Below are 22,794 nucleotides of genomic sequence, written 5' to 3'. Positions count from 1 at the left end.
ATGGAGAGATTTAATTATCAATATGCTGCTGAAGATGCTCGTGCGGACAATGAGAAATTGCAGAATCAAATAGATAAATTAGTTAATAATCATTCGTATTCGCTCGATCAGATTGAGAATCTAAAAAAATGAGAATCTTTGCTTATCTAATCGGAATGAATTTCTGGACTCCCAAGTATCCTATCTCTCTGGAATGTTGTATAGTGCTGATTTAAGATATCAAACTTTATCAGATGAGAATCAGGTTTTGACCGTAGAGAAGCGGTCTTTTTGAAAGAAAGAGGCGATGTTTTATCATTAGGGGTACTTGGTTCAAGACTAGTTTCACCACTGAACCTCGATAAGGCTTTGAATTTCTTACACTAAGTGAAGGTTCAAATCCAAAAGATACCTATCATTTATGTATATTGGTTTCAACGATGATGCTTATTTCCCAAACTAAGCGTGAACTACGTTGGCTTGATCCCACTCGGGTACATAGGAAGCCACTTTAGTGATGCAGCCACTCTGATTTTTTTTTTTACTTTGTGTTTTTGTGTTTTTCTCATTTTTTGAAAATAGGGGGAGAATGTTGGATATTTTCAAGGTTTGTCGCTATGCAGAGTTATACAGTGATTGACCTAGAAGTTTCCATTCAAAATTGAACAGACGCGTCTCTTCCCATAAGCCACCATTAATGGCTTTTGGAAGCGTCTGTTGGTGATGAAACGACACTACCAACAGGCATGAATATCACTATAAGTAGCGAAAATGTTCTCCATTCCAACACATCAAAAACAATTTGTTTTCTTCTTCTCTAAAAAGCATCATCAGAACCTTATACAGTGTGTTTCTTGGTCGGGTCAAGGAAGTACAATCCTTAAATTCAATTACGGTGTTAGGGCTTCATTGAATCCTGAAGACATAATTCGAGAGGCCGTTTGTACTCGCCAAATTTATTGGGAAAAGTCGAATTATTGTCTAAAAGAATCGAAAAAACCTTGAAGTCAGGAATACACCATTTTCTGTTTCTGTTTTCATCCTTTTATTTAACCCAAAATTTCCTTAACATAAGATCCACACCTTACATAAAATAGTATGCTCTTCTTTTGTGTTCAGAGCCTTTTTTCTCCTTTGTATGCACTTGCTAAGTGTTTTTTTTTCCGCTTTTAAGAAGGCATTTTGATGATGCGTATGGTAATTTATCACGATTAATGGTTGTCGGGCCAGTGCAATTGACACGTCCTCTCGGGCTCGGCCCTCATAAAAATGCATATACAAGGCCGTTGTGGCATTGCCGGAAAAATGAAATAAAATAAAAAGTTGCATTTCGTCTAAAAGGAAGAAGAGCGTGAAGTTGACCGGACTAGACCACAGAGCAGAATCAAAGGATTAAGAATTGGATGGATATTCAGAAACTGCTAAATTTGAAATTCCCATTTCTCTGGGTCCTCCTCCTCAAAAACTTCATCTTTTCACTCTCTTCTCCGTTTCTCTGCAAGTAAGTAGTAATCTCTTTATAATGCTTCGATTTTTAGCTGCGAAATTAGTGTGTGTTTCTTGATGTAGTCAGTTTAGAATGATTAGATTAATTCAGGTTTCCTACTTGGGTAAAAAGATTAGATATTGACATTTCCATGAGATAGGAAGTGAAAGAACAACAATGTCTGAATTGTAAATGTGCGTTCAAAGTGTTTGTTAATTTGCCCCACTGGTGGCAAACCTGTTTTATGTCATGTGGGTATTTATGTAGTCAGTTTAGACTGGGATTCTACTGTTAATTTGTTTTGGATAAACAAGTTAGGTTAATCCAGAGTTCATATGAGGGTAAAAAGTGTAGATATTGGCATTTCCATGGGATAGTAAGTGATAGATAAAGAACAACAATGTCCGAATTTTAAGTGTGCGTTCAAAGTGTTTGTTATTTTGTCCCACTGGTGGCGAACTTTTTTTTGTCATGTGGGTATTTATTACAGGTCTCAGTCACTTTGTTCGTTCGATGTTGTGAAATGGAGATTTTTGTAAGCCTCCTAGTCCTATAACATAAATAAGATAACTAGGTTGTTCTTGACTTCTTGTTGTGACAGCACCAGAGAATAATACTATAAGGTGTGCAATGAAGCCTTATAGGTTTTCTCTTCCATTTTTAGTACGGTAAGGTTTTATTTTTTATTTTATTTTCCCATCTTTGCGTGAGAATTTAACCAATCACGAACTTGACTTGTGGTGATTGTACTGGCAACCCATTGTTGATGATGTACGCAACAGAGGCGATGCCGCTGTTACAGAGTTGGTGCTTCTATGATTTTTTTTGTTATATTGTGTGCTTCTCTCTCATTTGAAAAGGCTATTGTGATTTCCTTTTTCTTTTCTTAAGCTGGAGTCTGGTAGTAATCAGGATATGATTGGGCTGTTTGTTCGTTTTGTAGTTATACCGCGAGGTTTGACAAAGTTTTTCTGGATAAAACCATTGATTGAGTGGCTGATATTCCTGATCCTCAGGTGGGCTGAATACCAGTTTTCTATATGAGTGGCTGCAGCTTGATCCAGCTGTTAAAGAGGCATTTGATGTTTCAGCATATATGCATTTCATTTTGCTCAGAAGGCTCCCCTGGTGAAAGTTGGGAATATGAAAGTAAGTGCAATATCATTCCCTTCCTTATGTCATTCTGGTCCACATTTTTCAGTATGATTGACAATCAAATAGATGTGGTCAAACTAAACGAGGACTCCGAATTGAAAGAATTCCAGGCCCTCGTCCTTTTTTTTTTTTAATCTTTCTATCCTTCTCTCTTTATCAAAAATTAGACTAGTTATCAAAAATTGACATATTTTTTGTTCTGCACAGCCTGCACAGATTTTTCTGGCCAGAAAAAGATGGCAGTTAATCATACCACTAATTAAATTATAAGCTACAAAATAAGACTATCGATTTCATTCTCTCTCTAGGAGGTGTTTTATTGTGCCAAAGCCGGGGGAGCTCTAGAGTTTTGATCCACAACCTTAGGTTGTCATTCATCCGCAGCTTTTATTAAGCACTACATCTAGATTATATCCTGTAATTTTGCACAGACATACAGTTTCGGATGGAAATTATTTTGATAAACTGATTCTATTCTTCCATTGCTTGATCTTCTAGTCGTTTAATTGCATAAGCCTTATACTGTTTTTGGAGTTTCATGCAAAGCATGGTCCTGACAGTCAGGTTATGCTTGTAATTTCTGGAGATGGTGTGGATGTGGAGGCCATCGAGAAGGAAATTAGCTGGCAGTGTCAGAGTCTTCCTAGGGGAGATTTTGCTTCAAAAGCACTCACCCGTAGTTTCACTGGATATGGTTGTGGTTAGCATTTAGGGAAACTTGGAAAAATGCCCCAGTATAGAGTGCAATGTTGGAAAACTGCCCCAACGTTAAAAATAGTTGAAAAAATATCCCAACGTTAGAAAACTCGTTAAGTTCACATGTGCGAGCTCACACACGTGAAAAAAAAAAGATAAAGAATGACGAAATAACTAAACCCCATGATCCTACACCTTGAACCCTAAACCTTAAACCCTGATCCCATGAATTTTACACCCAGAATCCTGAATTCTAAAGGGTGTATTTGTCTTTTTTTCGCGTGTGTGAGCTCACACATGTGGACTTAACTGCGTTTTCTAACTTTGGGACATTTTTCTAACAATACTTAACGTTGGGGCAGTTTTTCAACATTGCACCCCGTATTGGGGAATTTATTATCAGCTCTCTTTAGATCCTTTTTTTTTTGCTAAGAAAACACCCTAACTATATTAACTTAGAAGCGAAGTACAGGCATTCAACAAAGGTTCCCTCCTCACCAAATTGTCCAAAAAAGAAGGAAAAGAGACCCATACATCCTTAATACAATACTTCCTACCTCGACATGCAAGTCGATCCGCTACTTTGTTTTTAGAACGATTAATATAAACAATCCTATAACTATTACAACTTAAGAGAAGAGATCTGCAGTCCACCAAGATATCCTTACATCTCTACCCAACATTGTCGCTGCCTTCATTGACAAAATCTACAACTTGAAGGCAGTCACTGATGAACATAATTTTGGTTAGTTTTATCTCCACATCCCAAGAGATAGCCAAAAAAAGAGAAGTTGCTTCCGCTCCAACTGCTTCAGAAACCAAACCAAAGTCCGAATGCGAACGAATCATTGTTCCCGCATTGTCACAAAGAATTAGACCCACTCCCATATTATAATTCTTGAAAGAACCATCAACAAAAATACAATGATCCACAAGCTCTACAGGGATTCTAACTTGCATAAATTCCTTCTGAATCTTCAAAGGAGGAGCTATATATGTGTTTATTGTTCTTTTTGAATCTAGAATGATTTTTTCTATATTTGTAGTGACTTTATTAAAAACCACATCACATCTGCATTTCCAAATACTCCACATAACAATTGCATCAATACTTGGCCAGTTAACAACAAATGGAGATTGGCCAAATCTATCTTCAAACCATTCTAAGAATAATTCATCAACACAATCCAGATCGGAGTTAACTAAGTACTGAAGTGACAAACCAAACCACACATGAGCAACAACAGAACAGTGAAAGAAAAGATGCATAACGGTTTCAATATCATTCTTATAAAGAGGACAGGAAGTATCAACAACGGGATTATAATGATGAAGTAAAGTGTTAATTGGAAGCATCTGCGCAAAGATCTTCCACATAAAAAACTTAATTTTAGGCAAACAATCCAGTGACCAAACTTTTTTCCAAAAAGAAGCCTCTTCTCCATTACTGACTTCATTTCTAAAAACTCTATAGGCAGATTTTGTAGTATAATTTCCATCCCTAGTATGAGCCCACTTAACCTGATCCTTACAGTGAAGCTTAACCTTAATCGTTTTTATTCTAACAATGTCATCAGAGGAAAACAAAGAGTTTAACAGAACCTCATTCCAAGTACCCGTATTCATATCAATAAGATCATTAACATAAGTATAATCATTATAATTAGAAACCATAGAAGGAGGAGGAGTAGAAAGACCCGGTAACCAAACAGATTCCCAAATTTTTGTCAATCTACCATCATTTATCTTAAAAACTATATTAGATCTTAAGAAAGATAAACTATTGACAATACCTTTCCAAACCCAAGAAGCAGAATCAGCTGCTTTATCAATTTCCAACAAATTCTGATTAATGAAGTACTTATCTTTTAAAAAATTTGAAATCAAAAGATCAGGATTTTGATAGATTCTCCAACCAAGTTTAGCTATCAAGACTCTATTAGTAGCATAAGTATTTCTAATACCAAGCCCACCACATCTTTTATCCTTACCAATATCACCCCACAAACGAAAATAGGCAGCATGTTTTGGATCTTTCTTAGACCACCAGAAAGTTCTCTGAATTTTATGAATTTTAGAAGTAATATTTTTAGGAAAAGGAAAACAAGACATATGATAGACATCAAGACTAGAAAGCACATGTTTCGTAACTACAGTTCTGCCAGCACCATTAAGATTAGATTTTTTTGAATTTCCTAATCTAGATTAAAAAAATTCTATCAAAAATTGGAAAGATTTAGTTTTATCCCTGTTAACAAAAAGGGGAGTTCCTAAATACTTCTCACAAGTGCTCATGAATTTGATCCCAAGAGCTTTAGAGAGAAGCTTTTTATGTTTATGATGCATTTTTGAACTAGAGAAAAAACCCGATTTTTCATAATTAATAGCTTGCCCAGAAGCCCTTGTAAAAACACTAATAATTTTCATCAGATTTCTAGCATACAACAAAGAGGCTTTCAAAAAAAGCATGCAGTCGTCAGCAAATAATAAATGCGAGATAGATGGGCTATCTTTTCTTAATTTGAAACCTTGTATCAAATTATCTTCTTCTCATTTCAAAAGAAGTTGAGATAAGACTTCCATACAAATTATAAAAATGTACGGCTATAGACAGTCACTTTGTCGAATACCTCTAGAAGGAAAGAACATTTCACCAGGTGAACCATTAACCAACACCGAATAAGACACTGTACTAATACATTGATGTAAAATCTGGCACCAATCTTTTGAAAAACCTAGTTTTTTAAAACCAGCAAGAATAAAAGAACATTCCAGCCTATCAAAGGCTTTGGAAAGGTCAAGTTTAATAGCCATGAAGCCATTTTTAGAATATTTCATTTTTCTTTTAAAAGAATGTAAAATTTCATGACTAATAACAATATTATCATGAATTTGTCTATTGGCGATAAAAGCCGACTGAAAAGTCGAAATAAGAGAATCTAACAAAGGCTTTAGACGATTGGTAAGAATTTTCGAAATAATTTTATAAACAGTATTAGATAGACTAATAGGTCTAAAATCATGTGGCGAAAAGGGATTATTTACCTTAGGTATTAGAACTATAAAAGAATGATTAAGCTGCTTCAGGAGAAATTTTGTTCGAAAAAAGTTTTGAACATGATCAATGACTTCTTTTGAAATAACCTTCCAATTGTCCGTAAAGAAACCAGCAGGGAAACCGTCAGGTCCTGGTGATTTCCAAGGAGCCATGTCATTAACTATAGCATGAATTTCTTCAACAGAAGTAATAGCCACCGTCTCTCTTTAGATCGTAACATGCTATTACGCAGAACAAACCTCTAGGTCATCTCATATGAAAATTTAGCGAAATAACAGATCTGCTATCTTAACTGCAGATTTGCAAAAAAGCCAATGGCAAATCCATGGGTTCTCTGAAGATCAGAGCTAATCTCATACTCGTTGATTGAGCTTCTCACTCAAACCCAAGTAGCCAACTCATTGCCATTTTGGCAATATACACTCAGGCAGAAATTCCTTATAAACTTGTTCACCGTATTTAACTTTGACAATGTGGGATAACTTTACGGGATTAAATATGGAAACTCATTAATTAATTTTAATTACTTGTTTTAACGTATTTGGGCTGGGTTTTGGTACGGGCCACGAATACACGACCCTCTACAGGCCCAGTTAACATAAAACCAAAATAAATTCCGCAACATTGGTTTGCCAATCAACCCTTAGCCGGTCCATGCAACCCTGCGCGCATACCTAACTGCATGCTACTAGCCTCCCTGAGTTATTGAGAATGTGCTATGGCCACACAAAAGGTGTGGCATACGCATGACAAGTAATGTCTAACAACTAAATTTCTCACTGTTTTTTGAACTTTCCAAATGTTGCAGAACCTGTATCTACAAACCAAACTTACATTTCAAAATTATTATATGCATACACCATGAAATTGCAGCATACACAAGCCACAACTGTGATTACTGGAAATCCATCAACACACCCAAATGGAGAATATGCAAGATCTAAGACATAATAAACACTGGAACTTAAACTTATTTATTAATCTCAAGCGAAATACAAGTTATACTCGTGGGTTACCAAGAAACCCTAATCCCTAATTCCAGCCTATGAATAACAAGGAAACCCTAACTCTCTCTCTCTCCCTCTCTCTCTCCTATGCTAGACCTTTGGCAGGACTCTTCAATATTTCAATTTTGGTCGCCGTATTTTTTAATGGAGCAGTGTTAGCAATTGCAAGAGAACCACCACTTCCATCAGAAGAACCACTTTCTCCAGCTGATTTGGAAGCACTACCACCGGCGCCAGATTAATGTCAGGTGCGTGTGGATGAGATAGAACAGATGCCAGTTTCCTGTGGAGAAACATTGGACAGGCTCATGACAAGTAACACCTTACCGGTTGCAAAAGATGCAGGCTGTTGTAGGGAGTATATTCAAAGAATCACCAAGTCATGCTGGGATTCTTTAATGGAATGGCTCGAAGCTCTGCCTCATCAACAAAGATATTCTAGATATTCCATCAACCTTCATCCTTGGTCAGAAAACACTTGAAATACATGTCTAAACCTCACAAAATCCGATTAATCTATATAACTGTTAATCATGTTAATGAAATGGTTAGGCATTTCTAAGAAAGAAATATATTAAAATTCAAGAATTCTAAAATCATCAAATCTTTTTGATAATTAGTTCATAAATAAGTTTATATCACAGATAATAGCAGCTCAATTATTATTACAACAATAACACAAAGACAAAACCAGAACACAAGTCCTGGTATAAATTACTCGATCAAAAATTTGTTGGTGATATCAAACATGAAATTGATAGACTACTTGTAACCAAACCAAGAGAAACAGTAGATTATGATCCGTCTGGTATCCATGAGGGTTTTCTGATAATGAATATGCTCCCAGAAATTATTAGACAAACCGTAGAATCGAAACCATTGATATCTAATGAGGATGTTGTAAAGGTTATGTACCCATTCGAGGGGAAGCCCTCTCACCGTGGAGGTGATGGTATCACAATTGTGGGTAGTTGTAATGGTTTGATTTGTGCATCGCATGCTCGTTATATTTTTTATGTCTGGAATCCATGTACCGGAGAGTATAAAGTAATAAGATCGCCGTTTGGATTCCAAAACAGATCTTTTGGGTTTGGTTATGATTCACAAACTTGTGATTACAAGTTTGTCTCAGTTTACTGCCATCCAGATAGGGATGTTTCTGAAGTTGAGATATATTCTTTAGGTTCAGATTCATGGGAAAACTACCATTTGTGCAATCCTTATATAATTAGCGGAAAGCATGGGGTGTTTCTAAATGGAGCTGTCCACTGGTTAAAATATTTGCGTACAACTGGGAAGTTTCGACCACGACGTTTAATTTCTATGGATTTGGAAGACTGGGTATTTAAAGAAATACCACAACCAGAACATTGGACTATTCTCATTACAGATTTGTTGATGTGTTGAGAGGTTGCCTTTGCTTGCTTTGTAGTGTTCCTGATACTAAATTTGAGATTTGGGAGATGAAAGATTACGGAGTGAGAGAGAGTTGGTCTAAAGTGCTCCAAATTAGCCAGCAAGAACTTATGCCGACAGTGACAATGGGTATTGGATCCTGTCAATACATAAGGAGAGTTGAATCTTTAAAAGATGGCGAAATACTGTTAGAGATAATGGTGAAGGATGGACGACCTCATCAGTATCGTAAAAGGGTTGATGTTGTGAAAATTCACTTGGGTGAAACGAAAAGACGCCAAAATAGAAGAGACTATATAAAAGCTTATGTGAAGAGGCTAAGACATCAAAATAGAAGAAACTAAATAATATAAAGGCTTATGTGGAAAGACTTGTACATGACTGTATGACTGACAACAATGTCGAAATTTCATTCGAGATAATAAACGAGGAGGATGAGGGATTTCAAAACAGTAGAGGGTATGAATACATGAAGAATATCCAAGAGATGGAGGCTTATGTGGAGAGCCTAGTTTCGGTGAACTCGGGTACAATTGTTTGGAAGGAACAAAAAGATTACTCCAGAGTTGAAGAACTTCCACAGCTCTTATTACCTGTGATTTCCCACTTAATGACCCTGGAATAAATTATGTGATCAAAAAAATTGAATTCTTTTTGTGATTTTAGTATATATATATATATATATATTGAGGAAGCAGGCACCAAGAGTAAACAATACAGCAGATCCAAAAAAAAAAAGTGATTTATAAGCTTGTGTTCTTTGTTACGTTTATTTTTACTGATTTTTGAAAGAGAAAATAATGTCAGAGTGTTAAACGGAAAACTGTATTTATACTTTTACCACCAATAACTTGTTATGGTTTTTTCCAGATATAAGAACGTAGGAATCAGGCTGATTTAGCGTATGTGATGTGAGACCTTTTCTTGAACTTTCCAAATTCCACATTGTCTACATGAACCAATGAGTTTAGTCCTTATGTTATCACTGTAGGGACTGTAGTTGTAAGATTTCTTACAACTACACTCCACTTAATTCGGTTATCTCTCCATGTAATCATCATGGATAATTATTTTATTGATTGAATATTCAAATTACTTACAAGATAAACAGAAATCCACAACAACACTTCTTGTAACCTAAATTCATTTTCTCTCTCTTTCAATCTTTCTTATAAGACTTGTCATAGAATCCTCTACAAGACAACTACTCTCTCCTTTATATAGGATTTTACATAGTGGATGACATCTAAGAATCCCTTTATTTTCGGGATCTCTGTGCGACATGTTCGCTCATATACAATCGCTCATCTTCGCATATCTTACATCTTCGCATAACTCCTCACACTTTACCTGTGACTTTGCTGACATCATCTGATGTGTCATCTCAACTTGTTGTGTGCGATACTCCTCGTGTATGTTGTATTCTTCACTTCGCGTAATTATTAACATGTGCGATATTTAACTCCTACATTTGCCTCTTCTCATGTCGCTTGATTCTTCAAAATGAGCGATATGAGAAATTCTTCTTTTTAAGATCGCACATGCTTATCTTTTTCCATTTTACTTTGCCAACAGTTATCCGGATTTCAAGTCCTTCTTGTGTACACGTGTCTTTTTAACCACTCATTTCTTAACACGTCTTTTTAACTGCAAGTTTTTACCGTTCATTTCTTCGCATTAATGAGAGTAAATCTTGAAAAACGTGTCGCTCTTTCCTATATATTCTCTTTCTCATATATTATTTTTCTTTTATCTTCTTTTATCTTCTTCATTCTCTCTCGCCTTCTCTGAAAATTCATATTCTTCATTCCCATTCTCTAATGCCTCCTGCTGGTAAAAAGATGGAGATCGAATTTACCAGAATGAAAACCGATTTTAATCAAAGAGGTTACAAACTCTCCCTTCCTCCTCCTTGTAACTTCGCATCCAAACTTAACCTTGGCCTAATTAGATCTGAGGAGTGGAGTAACCAAAGGGTCATTGTTTCATTAGGTCAACTTCAATATCTGCCAATTCCTTTATATATCCCTGATATTTCTCTGTTCTATAGAATTCTTGCTGATGAAAGATTCGCACGAGGAATATTTGAACTGAGTGGTGATGTTATTAGGATACCCTTAGAGTATGCTCGTTGCGCAGATGGTCTTGGAAATTCTTATCCCGAGGAAGTGCGAAAAGAAGGTCATCGTGACAAAGTCATAGATCCTGTTGAGTATACTCTTGATAATTTCTTTAAGAATTATTATATCGCTATCATGAAAGTAATGTGATGGGTTGTTCGCGTAAGAAGAGCAGATGGTATCGCCGAAGATGATAAAATAATGCGAGATGTGGATTGGAATTCAAACTATAATCGTGCTGCTCGCAGATCTAATGATTCCAGTTGGCTTGATTGTCCTGTTATCCTGCAAGGGTCCTTTGTTTCTGGTAGAGCTGCGGATGGTTCGGATAATCCTCTTCTCGAAGATTTTCCCCCTTATCAACCTTGGGAATTTAAATTACTCGAAAACGAGAAAAAGAAAGTAACTGTGTGTGACTCTCTTAACCCAATTTGTAAATCTTTGTAACTTTCTTATATTTTATTTCTTCTCCTTCGCAGGATGCCTCAAAGGTCAATACTTCGCTCAAGGTATGAACTTCACAGAATAAATAAGTAAGAAACACACTTCTCATTTTAACAATATTATTGCCTCTGTTACTTATCTTGATTATTCGCACAGGTGAATCCGTTGGGCGGCAAAACTTTAGGCAAAAGCAAGAGAATCCCTAAGAAACCTGCTTCAAAAAATTTACCCAAGAAAACCTCATTGAAAGAGGATGTCTCTAGGAAGCGTGCGAGATATGATTCTTCTTCAAGCTCTGAATTTTCAGAGAGAAATACCTTAGCTTCTGAAGAACAAGTTTCGGTTGACTCGTATCTTCAAAAGTTGTCTGATCTTTTTTCTGGAGATGCTCTTGCTACTCTTGATGATGATGAAACAGAACGTGCCTTCAAAATGATCTCAAAGATCTGTATTGTTCCTGATTTGGGGGATCGATCTCTTCGCGGGGTTGTCTCTGCGATAAATCCAGATTTTCAATTTGCAATGAATGGCTTGGTAATACTCTACAACATTTATCTTTAATTTTTTCCTTATTTGCAACATCCACTTATGATATTTTTATCTTTGCAGGGTGCCCGCATATCTTATGCAATTGCTTTAGACAATGATAGGAAACTTCACAAGTTACAAGATGAGAATACCACACTGAAACATGAGAAGTCTACTCTTTCAGATGCGAATGTGATCCTTGCGAACGAGAATACAAAACTTAAAAATGAGAATTCAACTAATTCTCAATTGGTCCTTCAAACTCGAGAAAGAAACAAGGAACTCATTGGTATGTAATTCAGACTTTCTCACTCTTTTTCCTTCATTCAATCATTCGCATTTCTTACTTGATTGTCTTCGAAGACATGTATAACCTTTCAGATGAAGCGACTAATCTTCCCGATGCTGAAACTCTTTTAGAACATCTCAATTCCTCTTTAAGTAATTTTCCCACTCGAGGATTTGAAAACCTTAGATTAGAAGAATTAAGATTAAAATATACTACTCTTAGAGAACGCCATAAAAATGCATTATTCGCTGCGAACAATTTTAAACGACGCTTTTATGAGGAGAAAGAAGCAGTTCAAATATTGGAGGCAAAGAAGAACGATCTTATTACTGAAAAAGATGAAATTTCTCTTAGGTGCGAAAGCATTAGAACAATTTCAAGAATCCCTTATTCAGATTAAGATAGAGCGTGATTCAGCTTGTCGTGAGAGAGATATTCTTGTTGAGGAAAGAAACTTAGTTCGATCTCAACTCCTTATAGAAAGTGAAGTTGAGTTCAATTGGACTGCTAGAGTTCTGAACGATTCTAGAAATAATTTAGGTGTAAATGTTAGTCTTCATACTGAGCATTCTACACTGGTTGCAGAAATTATTTACAATTATGAAGGTCATCTGTTGTTCTTTGATCTTCATTTTTATATATCATTTTTTTGTTTTTACATCCCTTAACTGTTTTTTGTTAATACTTCGCAGAGAAAGAGAAGGAACAACAAAAGCGAATTTCAGAACTAGAAACTCGCTTAGCTACTAAAGAAGAAGAATCGTCTGCTCGTAATTTAAAGTATCAGCAGCTGAAGCAGAATTGGTTTAATTTAGTCCAGAACAACAGTAACGATGCTAATCGTTCTCGTGAGGCTATTATTAAGAGAGTTTGTGTCGAGAACGATATTCCTTTGTCGAAGTACCATTTCCCATCTATCCCTGAAAATGTTCCAATCCCTGATATCCAAGTTACTGATGAAGAAGAAGAAGTCGGCGATTCTGAGTCTGAGCGAAATGAGGAAGATCAAAATTGATTGCTCCTTCTTGTTGTAATATACTTGTAAATTCTTGTAAATTCAGCTTTCATCTTTTTAATATTTCTATTCTTCGCTTCGTATTTTTGACTTCATCATATGCAAGTAAGATTATCAAAATGTGGCAAATAACAATTCTTTCGCATTCCCATTCTTGCCTCTTGTTATTTGTTGTATCTTCGATTATACCATGATAATTGCTATCCTTTATCCAGAGATTCTCTTGGTGAGAGCATATGGGAAACTTTTAGAATTAACTTTATGTATTATTCATGAGGTCTTATTTGTGCCTTCCTATGTAAAGGTCTTATGTTGCCTCTTTTATGTGCGATGAACTCGCAGGCAGTCGTTACACCATAGTGTATTGACTCATTGATCTCATCTTACCATTTTCTCTTTGTATTATTTCCTCTTCAGGTTAATTCGCATAAATATCTGAAGTCTTAGTACTCCCATTAGTAAAATTCTTGGAACATTTATGTCTTTTGACACAATTCAGCTCCCTAATGGAGGGTGCCATCTTTATCTTCCCCCTGGTTGCCCCTTCAAGGAAGCTTACCTCTATCTGGTTAAGATTATGGCTCTTCCCATCCGTCTTTTCAACAACCAGTTGATTTCGCAATCTCGCATACACTACCTATAGGGTTTATGGCAGCAAGATCGCACCCTAAGTGGGGAATCTTCGGACCGAGTGCATCATAGTCAAGACTTGTCAAGAGTGGCAAGGTACGCTCCAGATGCCCCGGGCACTCTTGACTCAACCGTGTACCTCGGCGCCCTGATCGAGTTTCTGCACTCCTTAGGATAGCCTTTCTCACCTTACGCTCTCAATCTAAGATTAGTATCTTAGACTGAAAATTTAAGGTATCTCTCCCGGATGGGCATTATCGTTTAATTCTCACCCCAAATCTCCACAACTCAAGTTCCGGGGTCGGTGTAGCCTTCCCTTGAGTCATGCCTTCTAGGTCTTTCCAATTATGACGTGTGTTAGGTCTTACTATTTTTCCTCTTGCATATGAGCGAACTAAGATGCACGCCATATTTGGATTCCTAGCCAATCTAATAATAAATATCATTTTTTGTAGCCTTTTATAAAGGTCTTACTATAAAGATTTCTCTTTGTATTTTCTTATTATGGATTTACCATATGAATTTAAATATTTTCATTTAAATCAACTGTAGTACATAAACGTTGTTATCAAATCATCTTATTCAAAGAAAATCATACACATTCGTTATATACATTTGTCTTCCTCATTTCTGACTCTTCCGAAATTCGCACGTGTGCGACATACCATACGAATATGTCGCACATGTTTATAATCATTCAACTGGTATTGTGCAAACATCCTTTTGTTTTCCACCTTATGATGTTTTGTCTCCACTTATTTTGTTGTTCTTGTTGCTATACATCTGCATCTTTTATTATCCGTTTTTACTACTTCCTTTATTGATTTCTTCTACCAATTTCCTTCCACCATGAACTTTCCATCAAATGTTGTTTTCTTTCCTCCTACTGATTTCAATATTTCACATACTTGTTACTCAATTTCATTATACTTCCTCAGACATCGACCATTAATCTCTCTTCCCTTTTACTATCTGCTGCATTCTTTTGCCAATTTCTTCGCTTAGACTCCCTTGCTTCGCATCTATCAATATCAATTTCCTGACAACTTTTACTTTCAACTGTGTCCCCTCTTATTATTCCAATAACCTTAGGTAAAGGAAACTTGATACACTGATGAAAAGTTGATGCAACAGCTAGTATATTATGCATCCATGGTCTTCCAATTAAAGAATTGTATGGTGACTCAACATCCACTACACAAAATGTGATATCTGTCGGTAAGCTTTGTAGAAGAATCCTCATAGTCACCTCCCCTTTTGGTTTGTTCGCAGAGTCATTAAAACCATAGATCTTGTATGTTGAGGGGATCAATTCATCGTCTCTGCCACCCATTATTTTGTATGTGTGATAAAATAGAATATCTATTGAACTTCCAGTGTATATAAGAATTTTATTTATCTCCCAAGTGTTTTTCTCATTTTCTTCTTCATATTCTTCTAATGGTTTCGGGTTAATTCCCAATCTTACCACTAACGGGCACTCATGCGAAGCTTTTCCTTCTGGAACTTCATCTGCGCTGAACGAAATTTTCTGATTTTTCCAGTCCTTCAACGATGGTATTTTTTCCAAGTTGAAAATTTCCCTTCCTTCATCATCCCTTGCATATACTCGACTTAAAATATTATCATGAAAATCTTCTATGTTTTTGAATGAATGTATGATCGAGTTACAGAATAGATTCTTTTCCTTTGCTCCCACCTCAATAACAAATATGTTCCTATCCATTTCCTTTCCGTATTTGTTTCCTTGAGATGGTGGTGGTGGTAAATTTCCTGTTTGATTTAGCAGGAAGTGGTCTAACTTCCCCTGCTCGATCATTCGCAATATAATCTTCCTTACATTTCTGCAGTTGCTTGTTGTATAACCATGGAATATGTGATAGACTGAAAATTCTTTACTCCTCCTCCCTGGTGGTGGCTCTTCGCCTGCATTATGTGGTTCTGGAATATCATCCATTAGGAGAGCAGCTTCCCATATTTTATCCACTATAGTATTTAATTTTGGCAGCTTTACTTGTTCCCACACTATTCTTCCAGCTTTCTTGTTATAATTTGTTTGTTGTCCTGTAGAGTTACCTGGATGAACTGTATCATTACTTCCATATTTTTGAAGTTGTTTGTCTCTGTACTCTTTTTCAAACTCTGATTGATCTTCACTGCCCATAGCCACTAATTTTTGCTCCATTTCTGCATTACTCCTTCCTTGATTTCTCTGCGATGTACTCGCAACAACATTTGTGAGTCTCGGAAGCAAGCTTGTATTTCCACCTTTCGAATATGATATTGCAACTGGGTAAGATTCCATGTCTCTTTGCTTTTCCTCGAGGGTTATATATTCTTCTTGAAATTCGCGTAATTCCGACATTGTAATTGTATCTTTTACTCTAAAAATTTGGGTGTACAATAGATCTGTCGCGAAAAGAGCATTAATGAACGCCAGAATAAGATGTCTCTCGTCTACCCGCCTTCCCATTTCACTACACATTGTTCTCCAGCGAGTCGTTAGATGACGTAAGCTTTCATTTGTTCTTCTGCGAAGTCCAAATGCAGTTTTAATCCCCGGTCTTGATAGATTATTACTTATGTACTGCCCCAAAAAGATGTTTTGTAAATGATGAAATGAACCAATGGACTCTACAGGTAGTCCTTCAAACCACTTCAAAGCTTCACCTGCTAAGCTTGCAGCAAAATACTTGCACATTACTGCGTCATAATTTTCCCACTGCAATAAACATCAAGAGTAAGCTTTTACATGTTAGATCGCACGTGCACTACCGTCAAATATACTTGTAAATGTTGGTAAACTGCACTTAGATGGTATCGGTTCTCTTTGAATTTCTTTTGTAAATGGAGTTTTTCCTGCTTCCTCCACTGCTTCTTCTAGTTCTCTTCTCCCATCATTTCTTTTTGCAGTCATCATTTCTATTAATTCTGCCATCTCCCTGAGAATTTCTTTGCTGAATGATTGATCCAAATCTTCTTGAATAGGTCTTTTTAGCCTTGCTTGTCTCAATCTATTCTCATGATTATTTTGGTGTATTGCCTCTTGTATCTCCTGTTGTTCAGCTTCCTCTCTTCTTCGCCTACGCCTTTCAGTATTTGTTTCAATTTGTACTCTATCATGTCTTTCTTCATTGCCTGTGCGATTATATCGATGTATTGATATTTCTCTTTCTTGTGGTGTCACTCGACCTTGATTCGTATCTTCTATGCGATGATGTTCGTGTCCCCTTCTTCTACTATCAATGTGATGCAATCCACTTTGTAATTCTCTTTCTTCTAACTCTTCCCTTCTTCGCTGTCTATCTCTTGCACGCGCAACTTCCCGTTCACGCTCATATTCTCCTCTGTGTGTTTCCCTACCATGTAATATCATTTGTCCTTGCCCCGGACGTTCTTCTTCCCTTTCAGAATTATTATTTGCTCGACGAAGAAGTTCGCATGGATGCTCATAACGATTAGTTGCTAATTCAATTATACGTCTTCTTTCCCTGTGATCTTCCAAATTTTCTTCTTCTTGCGAGTTTTCTTCATTAATTTCCATATGTTGCTTTCGCCTATCGTTTCTTCGATTAGATTGGCTCTGTCTGGAAGAATTCCTGCTGGATCTTGATCTTGAGCGTGTAACACTTCTTGACCTTTGTTCTTGCAATCTAAGATTCCTTTCTCGTAAATCATCATTTTGACGGATCAAATTCGCACGCTCCTCTTCTTACCTTTTTCTTTCGATTATTAATTTTTGCCTAAGCTCTGCAATCGTCATATTTCCTTCACTCGCTGTAATTGGTTCTTCGTTCCTATTTCTCTGTTCTTCTTCCGTAGAATTTGTCATCGCAGTATGGACACTCACTCTATCATAATCAATATTCTGTCCTTGTCCTCGCTGAAACCGAATTGGATTTTCTTCTCTTTGATTTTCGTCCACTCTTTCTTCTTCTTGCTCAAGATTTGTAATTCTTCTTCTTTTAGCGAGTCTGTTACTCTTTCTAGTCGCCATTCCTTGTTCCATAACAGATTCAATCCTTACCATTTGCTAAATGTTTTGACCTCACTATTTTCTTTTACAATCTATGATATGATATCAGGATTTATCATCCAGAGCTGATTTCTAGCGCCAAAAATGTAGTTGTAAGATTTCTTACAACTACACTCCACTTAATCTGGTTATCTCTCTATGTAATCATCATGGACAATTGTTTTATTGATTGAATATTCAAATTACTTACAAGATAAATGGAAATCCACAACAACACTTCTTGTAACCTAAATTCACTTTCTCTCTCTTTCAATCTCTCTTACAAGACTTGTCCTAGAATCCTCTACAAGACAACTACTCGCTCTTTTATATAGGATTTTACATAGTGGATGACAGCTAAGAATCCCTTTATTTTCGAGATCTCTGTGCGACATGTTCGCTCATATACAATCGCTCATCTTCGCATATCTTACATCTTCGCATAACTCCTCACACTTTACCCGTAACTTTCCTGACATCATCTGATATGTCATCTCAATTTGTTGTATGCTATACTCCTCGCGTATGTTGTATTCTTCACTTCGCGTAATTATTAACCTTTGTGATATTTAACTCCTACAGGGACAAATGATTTGCTATCTCTAAGATTTGCCGTCTTTAATAATTGTTGTCCATCGAGTGCCACCTCGTAGTTAGTTTAACCCTAATTATTACCACGTCAACTAATTAAGATAGCAAACATTACAAAAATCATTACAACAATTAGTATTGAAAAAGAAAAGAAAAAAAAATGACATAGAGGGAATGAAAATGAACCTGTTGGCTGATATGAATTGCAGGAGCGCGCGCAAGCAGAGTATCTACTTCTCCGTCACCATATTATGGTAACAATCAATAGATAGGTACTCCAGAAAAGTGAGCGATTTTTTCAGACCATAAGGTATCGAATCCATCAACTTGCTGCAGGAGAAGATTTTTATGCGCCGGAGAGAAGAAGACCATAATCGTAAATCTGGAATAGATTCCAAAGTATAGCAAGAAGTAAACCGTAGTTCCTCAAGGCAAGGGAAGAAATTATGAGGTGTCGAAGGCACAATCCATTCTTTTAAGTTCTGCATCTCGGAGATGACCAAATAGGTTAACGAAGGAAATAATGTTGTTGTAGTTGTAGTAGGAAACAATCCTCCTACGTTTCCTTCTTCTTCTTCTTGCGGGTAATAAAACTCCGTCTTTCCCAAACAAATGACTGATGCCATACCCTCAATTTCAAGATACCTAAGACATGGAAGCTGACCTAAGCCTAAAAGATTACTACAGCTGTTGCAGTTCTTAAAAATTAATTTCACTAAATTAGGAAGACAGGAAGATGAACCCATCCACTTCGGAAGCTTTAAACCGGGAAAACCTATGATAGACAATTCCTGCAGATTAGGGTGAGGTTGGAGGCCTTCCAGTACATCGGAAGCAGCAACAACCAACTGGTCTCCTTCTTCGTAGTTTTTATCTTCTTCTTTGAAATTCCATCGTAGCTCCAATTCATGAATGTTTTGCTTGTCTTCTAACTTTGCCCTCTCCGCCTCTGTTTTACCACCTCTCACGTAGTCTAGATTTCCAATCCTCAAAACCTGAAGGGAGTTCAAATGTGCTAATTCATGGATAGAAGAACTAGAAGTAGAATCATTTATACTGTTTCCGGTGGAAATCACTTCTTCTTTTTCTTCTTTCCTCACCAGGTAAGGAATTAATACTTCGAGGCGAGTCAGCTTTTCAATACCTCTAGACATTATTACACCATCTGTATTTCCCAAGTAAATGAGTTCTCTCAGTTCCACCCAATTCTTAACATCTTTGGGAAATTTGCAAACCGATCCAAGTTCCACTGTCTCTAATTTACACACGTTGATGCTCAAAGATTCAGGCAATTCTGTTATTTCAGAATCAAATAAATCAAGTGACCTTAGTTCTGTCAAAGCTCCAATGTTATGGGGAAGCGCTTCTAAACTCGTGCCACTGAATCCTCCTAACTTCTTTAACTTATGTATGCGACATATTGAATCGGGTAAGTCACTGATTCTTGTTCCTGAAAATGCAAGGGACAATAGGTTATGGAGAGACCCTATATTTGTGGGTAATTCTGTGATATCTGTATCAGAAATACTTAAGGTCTGCAAATTGGTCAGCCTCGTGATAGAATCAGGTAGAACTTTGACTTTCGAACCAGAGATATTTAGATGACGCAAATTACTGATGAGAGAGATTGAATCGGGTAATTCAACGATTCCTGAATATGAAATGTATAGGGACGATAAATTTTGGAAAGACCCAATATCTGTGGGTAAAAAACTAATACCCATGCAATCACTAAAATCTAGAGTCTTCAGATTGGTCAGCCTCGTAATGGAATCAGGTACAACTGTGGCGTCCGAACAAGAGAGATCTAGATATTGCAAATTAATTAAAGAACCAATTCCTTGGAGAATGTTTTGAACATTTATGGATCGATGAAGGTTGAGAGTTTGAAGATTGTAGAGTTGATGAATGGACTCAGCATGAACATCTTTAAGATCCGAATAAACGAGGTCAAGGTACCTCATGTGTTTAAACTTCAAAGGGGAAGATATAGTTTTCAGATTATCAGCACCAAGCCGATGGATCACACGCAGACGCTTGTTACTAAATGAACTCGGATAGAAAAAGCCTGCTTCTTGGAAAAAAACCGTCCTCAGCTTGTTTGCATTGGTTAATACATTAGAAAAAGCACTTGATTCTCCTTCTTCCTTGATTAACTGTAGCCGACGAATTTGAGACACATCATTTTCCATTTCACATGCTGTGAGAATCATGACTTCATGACTGCCAACTACACTTAAAGCAAGATCATGCACTAAATCATGCATTTTGAAGGATATAATTGTGTCATCTAAGTCACCCCTTTCGACATCTTGAAAGAAAGAGCTGGACAACAAACTAAGGATATAATAATTACCAATATCTTCGAGTGAGCTTTGATTTCTTCCAGTAGAGGGATGAAGAAATCCTTCAGCCGTCCACAAGCGAATCAGTGTTTCTCTATTGAATTCATAATCTTTAGGAAATAAACTGCAATATGAGAAACACTTTTTCAAAGGGGAAGATAAATTATCATAACTCAGTTTCAATATAAGTATGATTTTGTTTGGATTTTCTGGTGTATTGAAAACATCATTGTCTCTGATCGCTAACCAATCAGATTCTTTTTGTTTCATGCGCATTAGATTTCCGATAAAAACAGCTGCAAGGGGTAAACCAGCACATTTTCTCGATATCTCCTCTCCTATATTTGACATAGCTAAAGTTTCGACAGCTCCGCCAGGAGAAAAAGCTCTATTCTTAATAATGAACCAGCATTCCCTATTACTTAAGGTTGTTAGATTGTATGGTGGAATTGTACCCCTAACAATAGATGCAACATTTTCTTTACGTGTAGTTACTAATATTTTACTCCCTTGAGCACCCCCACTTAAAAAACCCTTAAGTTTTTCCCAGTCTTCGGCATTCTCGTTCCACAGATCGTCTAGCACTAACAGGTATTTCTTCCCTCTAATCGTTTCATGAAATTTCCTTACTAGTAAATCGACGCTAGACACGTCACATTTTGTTTCTGTGAAGGACTCAATAATATTTTTAAGAATCAGAAAGATGTCAAAATTATCAGAAATACAGACCCAGGCTCTTGGCTCAAAGCTTCTCTCAATCGAGTTGTCTTTGTAAACCAGCTGAGCGAGAGTCGTTTTCCCAAGTCCCCCCATACCCACTATTGAAATAACAGAGATTTTTTCATGTGGAGTAAAACTGTCAGATGATGATGATGATGAAGGGTTCCTCATCATCAACATCTCTACTATACGAGATGTGTCTTTTTCCCTTCCAACAATTTTAGATTCACCTATAAAAGAATGTGTCACCCGGTCTAATGACTCAACATTTTGATCATCTACACTACGTACCAACTGAAACATAACGTTGTGCTTAGTAATTTCATCTAACTCCTGATTAATATTTGTGATTCTTTTCGCCATTTTCAAGCTAAGTTTAATTGTAGAAAGAATTGTTACCTTATTCCCATATTTTTGAGATTGACACATAGCTTCATAAGAAATTTCATCCAAAAGGTCGTCAACATCATATGCAACGTCTTGGAGCCTTCTCAACCATAGCCGCACAACTTTGTCTTTGACCTGCTTCTTTTCAGCATCAGATGTGACAGCAGCGATCATCTCCAGAGTATCCTTGAGCTTTTGGAGATCTTTATCTACAGCCCCAGCCTTTCCAATTTTTTTGGCAGCAACATGAACCAATTTTTTCATGAACCCTGTGGCACCGGTAACAAAGATCTCTTCTAACGCCATAATAACAAGTTTGAAGAACAGATAAGAATTGAACTGAATGGATGGAAAAACAAATGAAATATATATGATCTGTGATTAAATTGAAAAGTTGTGTATTTAATTAAGAGTAAGTGATTGCAGATATTGAAAAGTAGATGCATATAGAAATTAAACAAAATTGGAACTCAACAGCTAGCTGTACACATGGGCTCTTAATTGGAGGTTTAATTACATCATAATTGCATTCAGATGAGATCCCAGATCCAGATACCCACTCCTTCCCAGACAACAACATGTGATGTGAACATGTTAATGGGAGTGGAATATCGTGCTAAGATGTAAATTTCGTTTTAGTAAACTTAAGCGAGAGCAAGACCCGCTGTACTCGATGTAATAAACAACTTAATTCAAAGTTTAATCATCCAAGTTGAATATATTTAAGTCCATCAATTTGGATCAAGCACCTAAATGCATGCATGCCGTTGAACACGGCACCGACTCGATCAGGATTTGAAATCACTAAGAACCACGAGCAGCTACTATGCCAACATCGACTTCTACACGATTATTTTCTTCTAGTATCATAGGCCCGATCTCATCAGAGTGGATATATATGTCTGTCTATGGT

The 22,794-nt window shown here is 36.6% G+C and overlaps 2 protein-coding genes and 1 long non-coding RNA gene across 6 annotated transcripts; 2 read left to right on the top strand and 1 right to left on the bottom strand.

Annotated features, from left to right (window-relative positions):
* Positions 1-1,307: 1,307 nt before the first annotated feature.
* LOC113335637 lies at positions 1,308-3,046 on the top strand. 3 transcript variants are annotated; one of them, XR_003353436.1, is made up of 3 exons: positions 1,308-1,480; positions 2,409-2,614; positions 2,828-3,046. It is a non-coding gene; the product is annotated as an uncharacterized LOC113335637 (long non-coding RNA). The 3 variants fall into 3 exon arrangements; XR_003353437.1 differs by lacking the exon at positions 2,828-3,046 and having other exon boundaries at positions 2,482-2,820; XR_003353435.1 differs by lacking the exon at positions 2,828-3,046 and having other exon boundaries at positions 2,409-2,820.
* A 5,166-nt stretch (positions 3,047-8,212) lies between these two features.
* Positions 8,213-9,141, top strand: LOC113358609 (F-box/kelch-repeat protein At3g23880-like). The gene is made up of 2 exons (XM_026602216.1): positions 8,213-8,652; positions 8,814-9,141. Exons 1-2 carry the CDS (start codon positions 8,213-8,215, stop codon positions 9,139-9,141), a joined length of 768 nt encoding a protein of 255 aa, XP_026458001.1.
* An 8,958-nt stretch (positions 9,142-18,099) lies between these two features.
* LOC113312914 (putative disease resistance protein RGA1) lies at positions 18,100-22,423 on the bottom strand. Of its 2 annotated transcripts, none has more exons than XM_026561652.1 (2): positions 18,616-22,423; positions 18,100-18,521 (listed from the first exon to the last, which is right to left on the bottom strand). In XM_026561652.1, exon 1 carries the CDS (start codon positions 22,185-22,187, stop codon positions 18,660-18,662), a length of 3,528 nt encoding a protein of 1,175 aa, XP_026417437.1. In that variant the 5' UTR covers positions 22,188-22,423; the 3' UTR covers positions 18,100-18,521; positions 18,616-18,659. The 2 variants fall into 2 exon arrangements, with proteins under 2 accessions (XP_026417437.1, XP_026417432.1); XM_026561647.1 differs by having other exon boundaries at positions 18,100-18,502.
* Positions 22,424-22,794: the final 371 nt, after the last annotated feature.

Source organism: Papaver somniferum, chromosome 1 (genome assembly GCF_003573695.1).
Source record: "Papaver somniferum cultivar HN1 chromosome 1, ASM357369v1, whole genome shotgun sequence".
In the NCBI taxonomy this organism is placed as follows: domain Eukaryota; kingdom Viridiplantae; phylum Streptophyta; class Magnoliopsida; order Ranunculales; family Papaveraceae; genus Papaver; species Papaver somniferum.
This window is presented reverse-complemented; position numbering and strand designations above follow the sequence as displayed.

Coding starts and splice junctions, on each gene's coding strand:
- LOC113358609 (XM_026602216.1), top strand. CDS start 8,213: ATGAATATGCTCCCAGAAATTATTAGACAAACCGTAGAATCGAAACCA. Junction 8,653..8,813: donor CTAAATGGAGCTGTCCACTG/GTTAAAATATTT, acceptor CTTGCTTTGTAG/TGTTCCTGATACTAAATTTG.
- LOC113312914 (XM_026561652.1), bottom strand. CDS start 22,187: ATGGCGTTAGAAGAGATCTTTGTTACCGGTGCCACAGGGTTCATGAAA.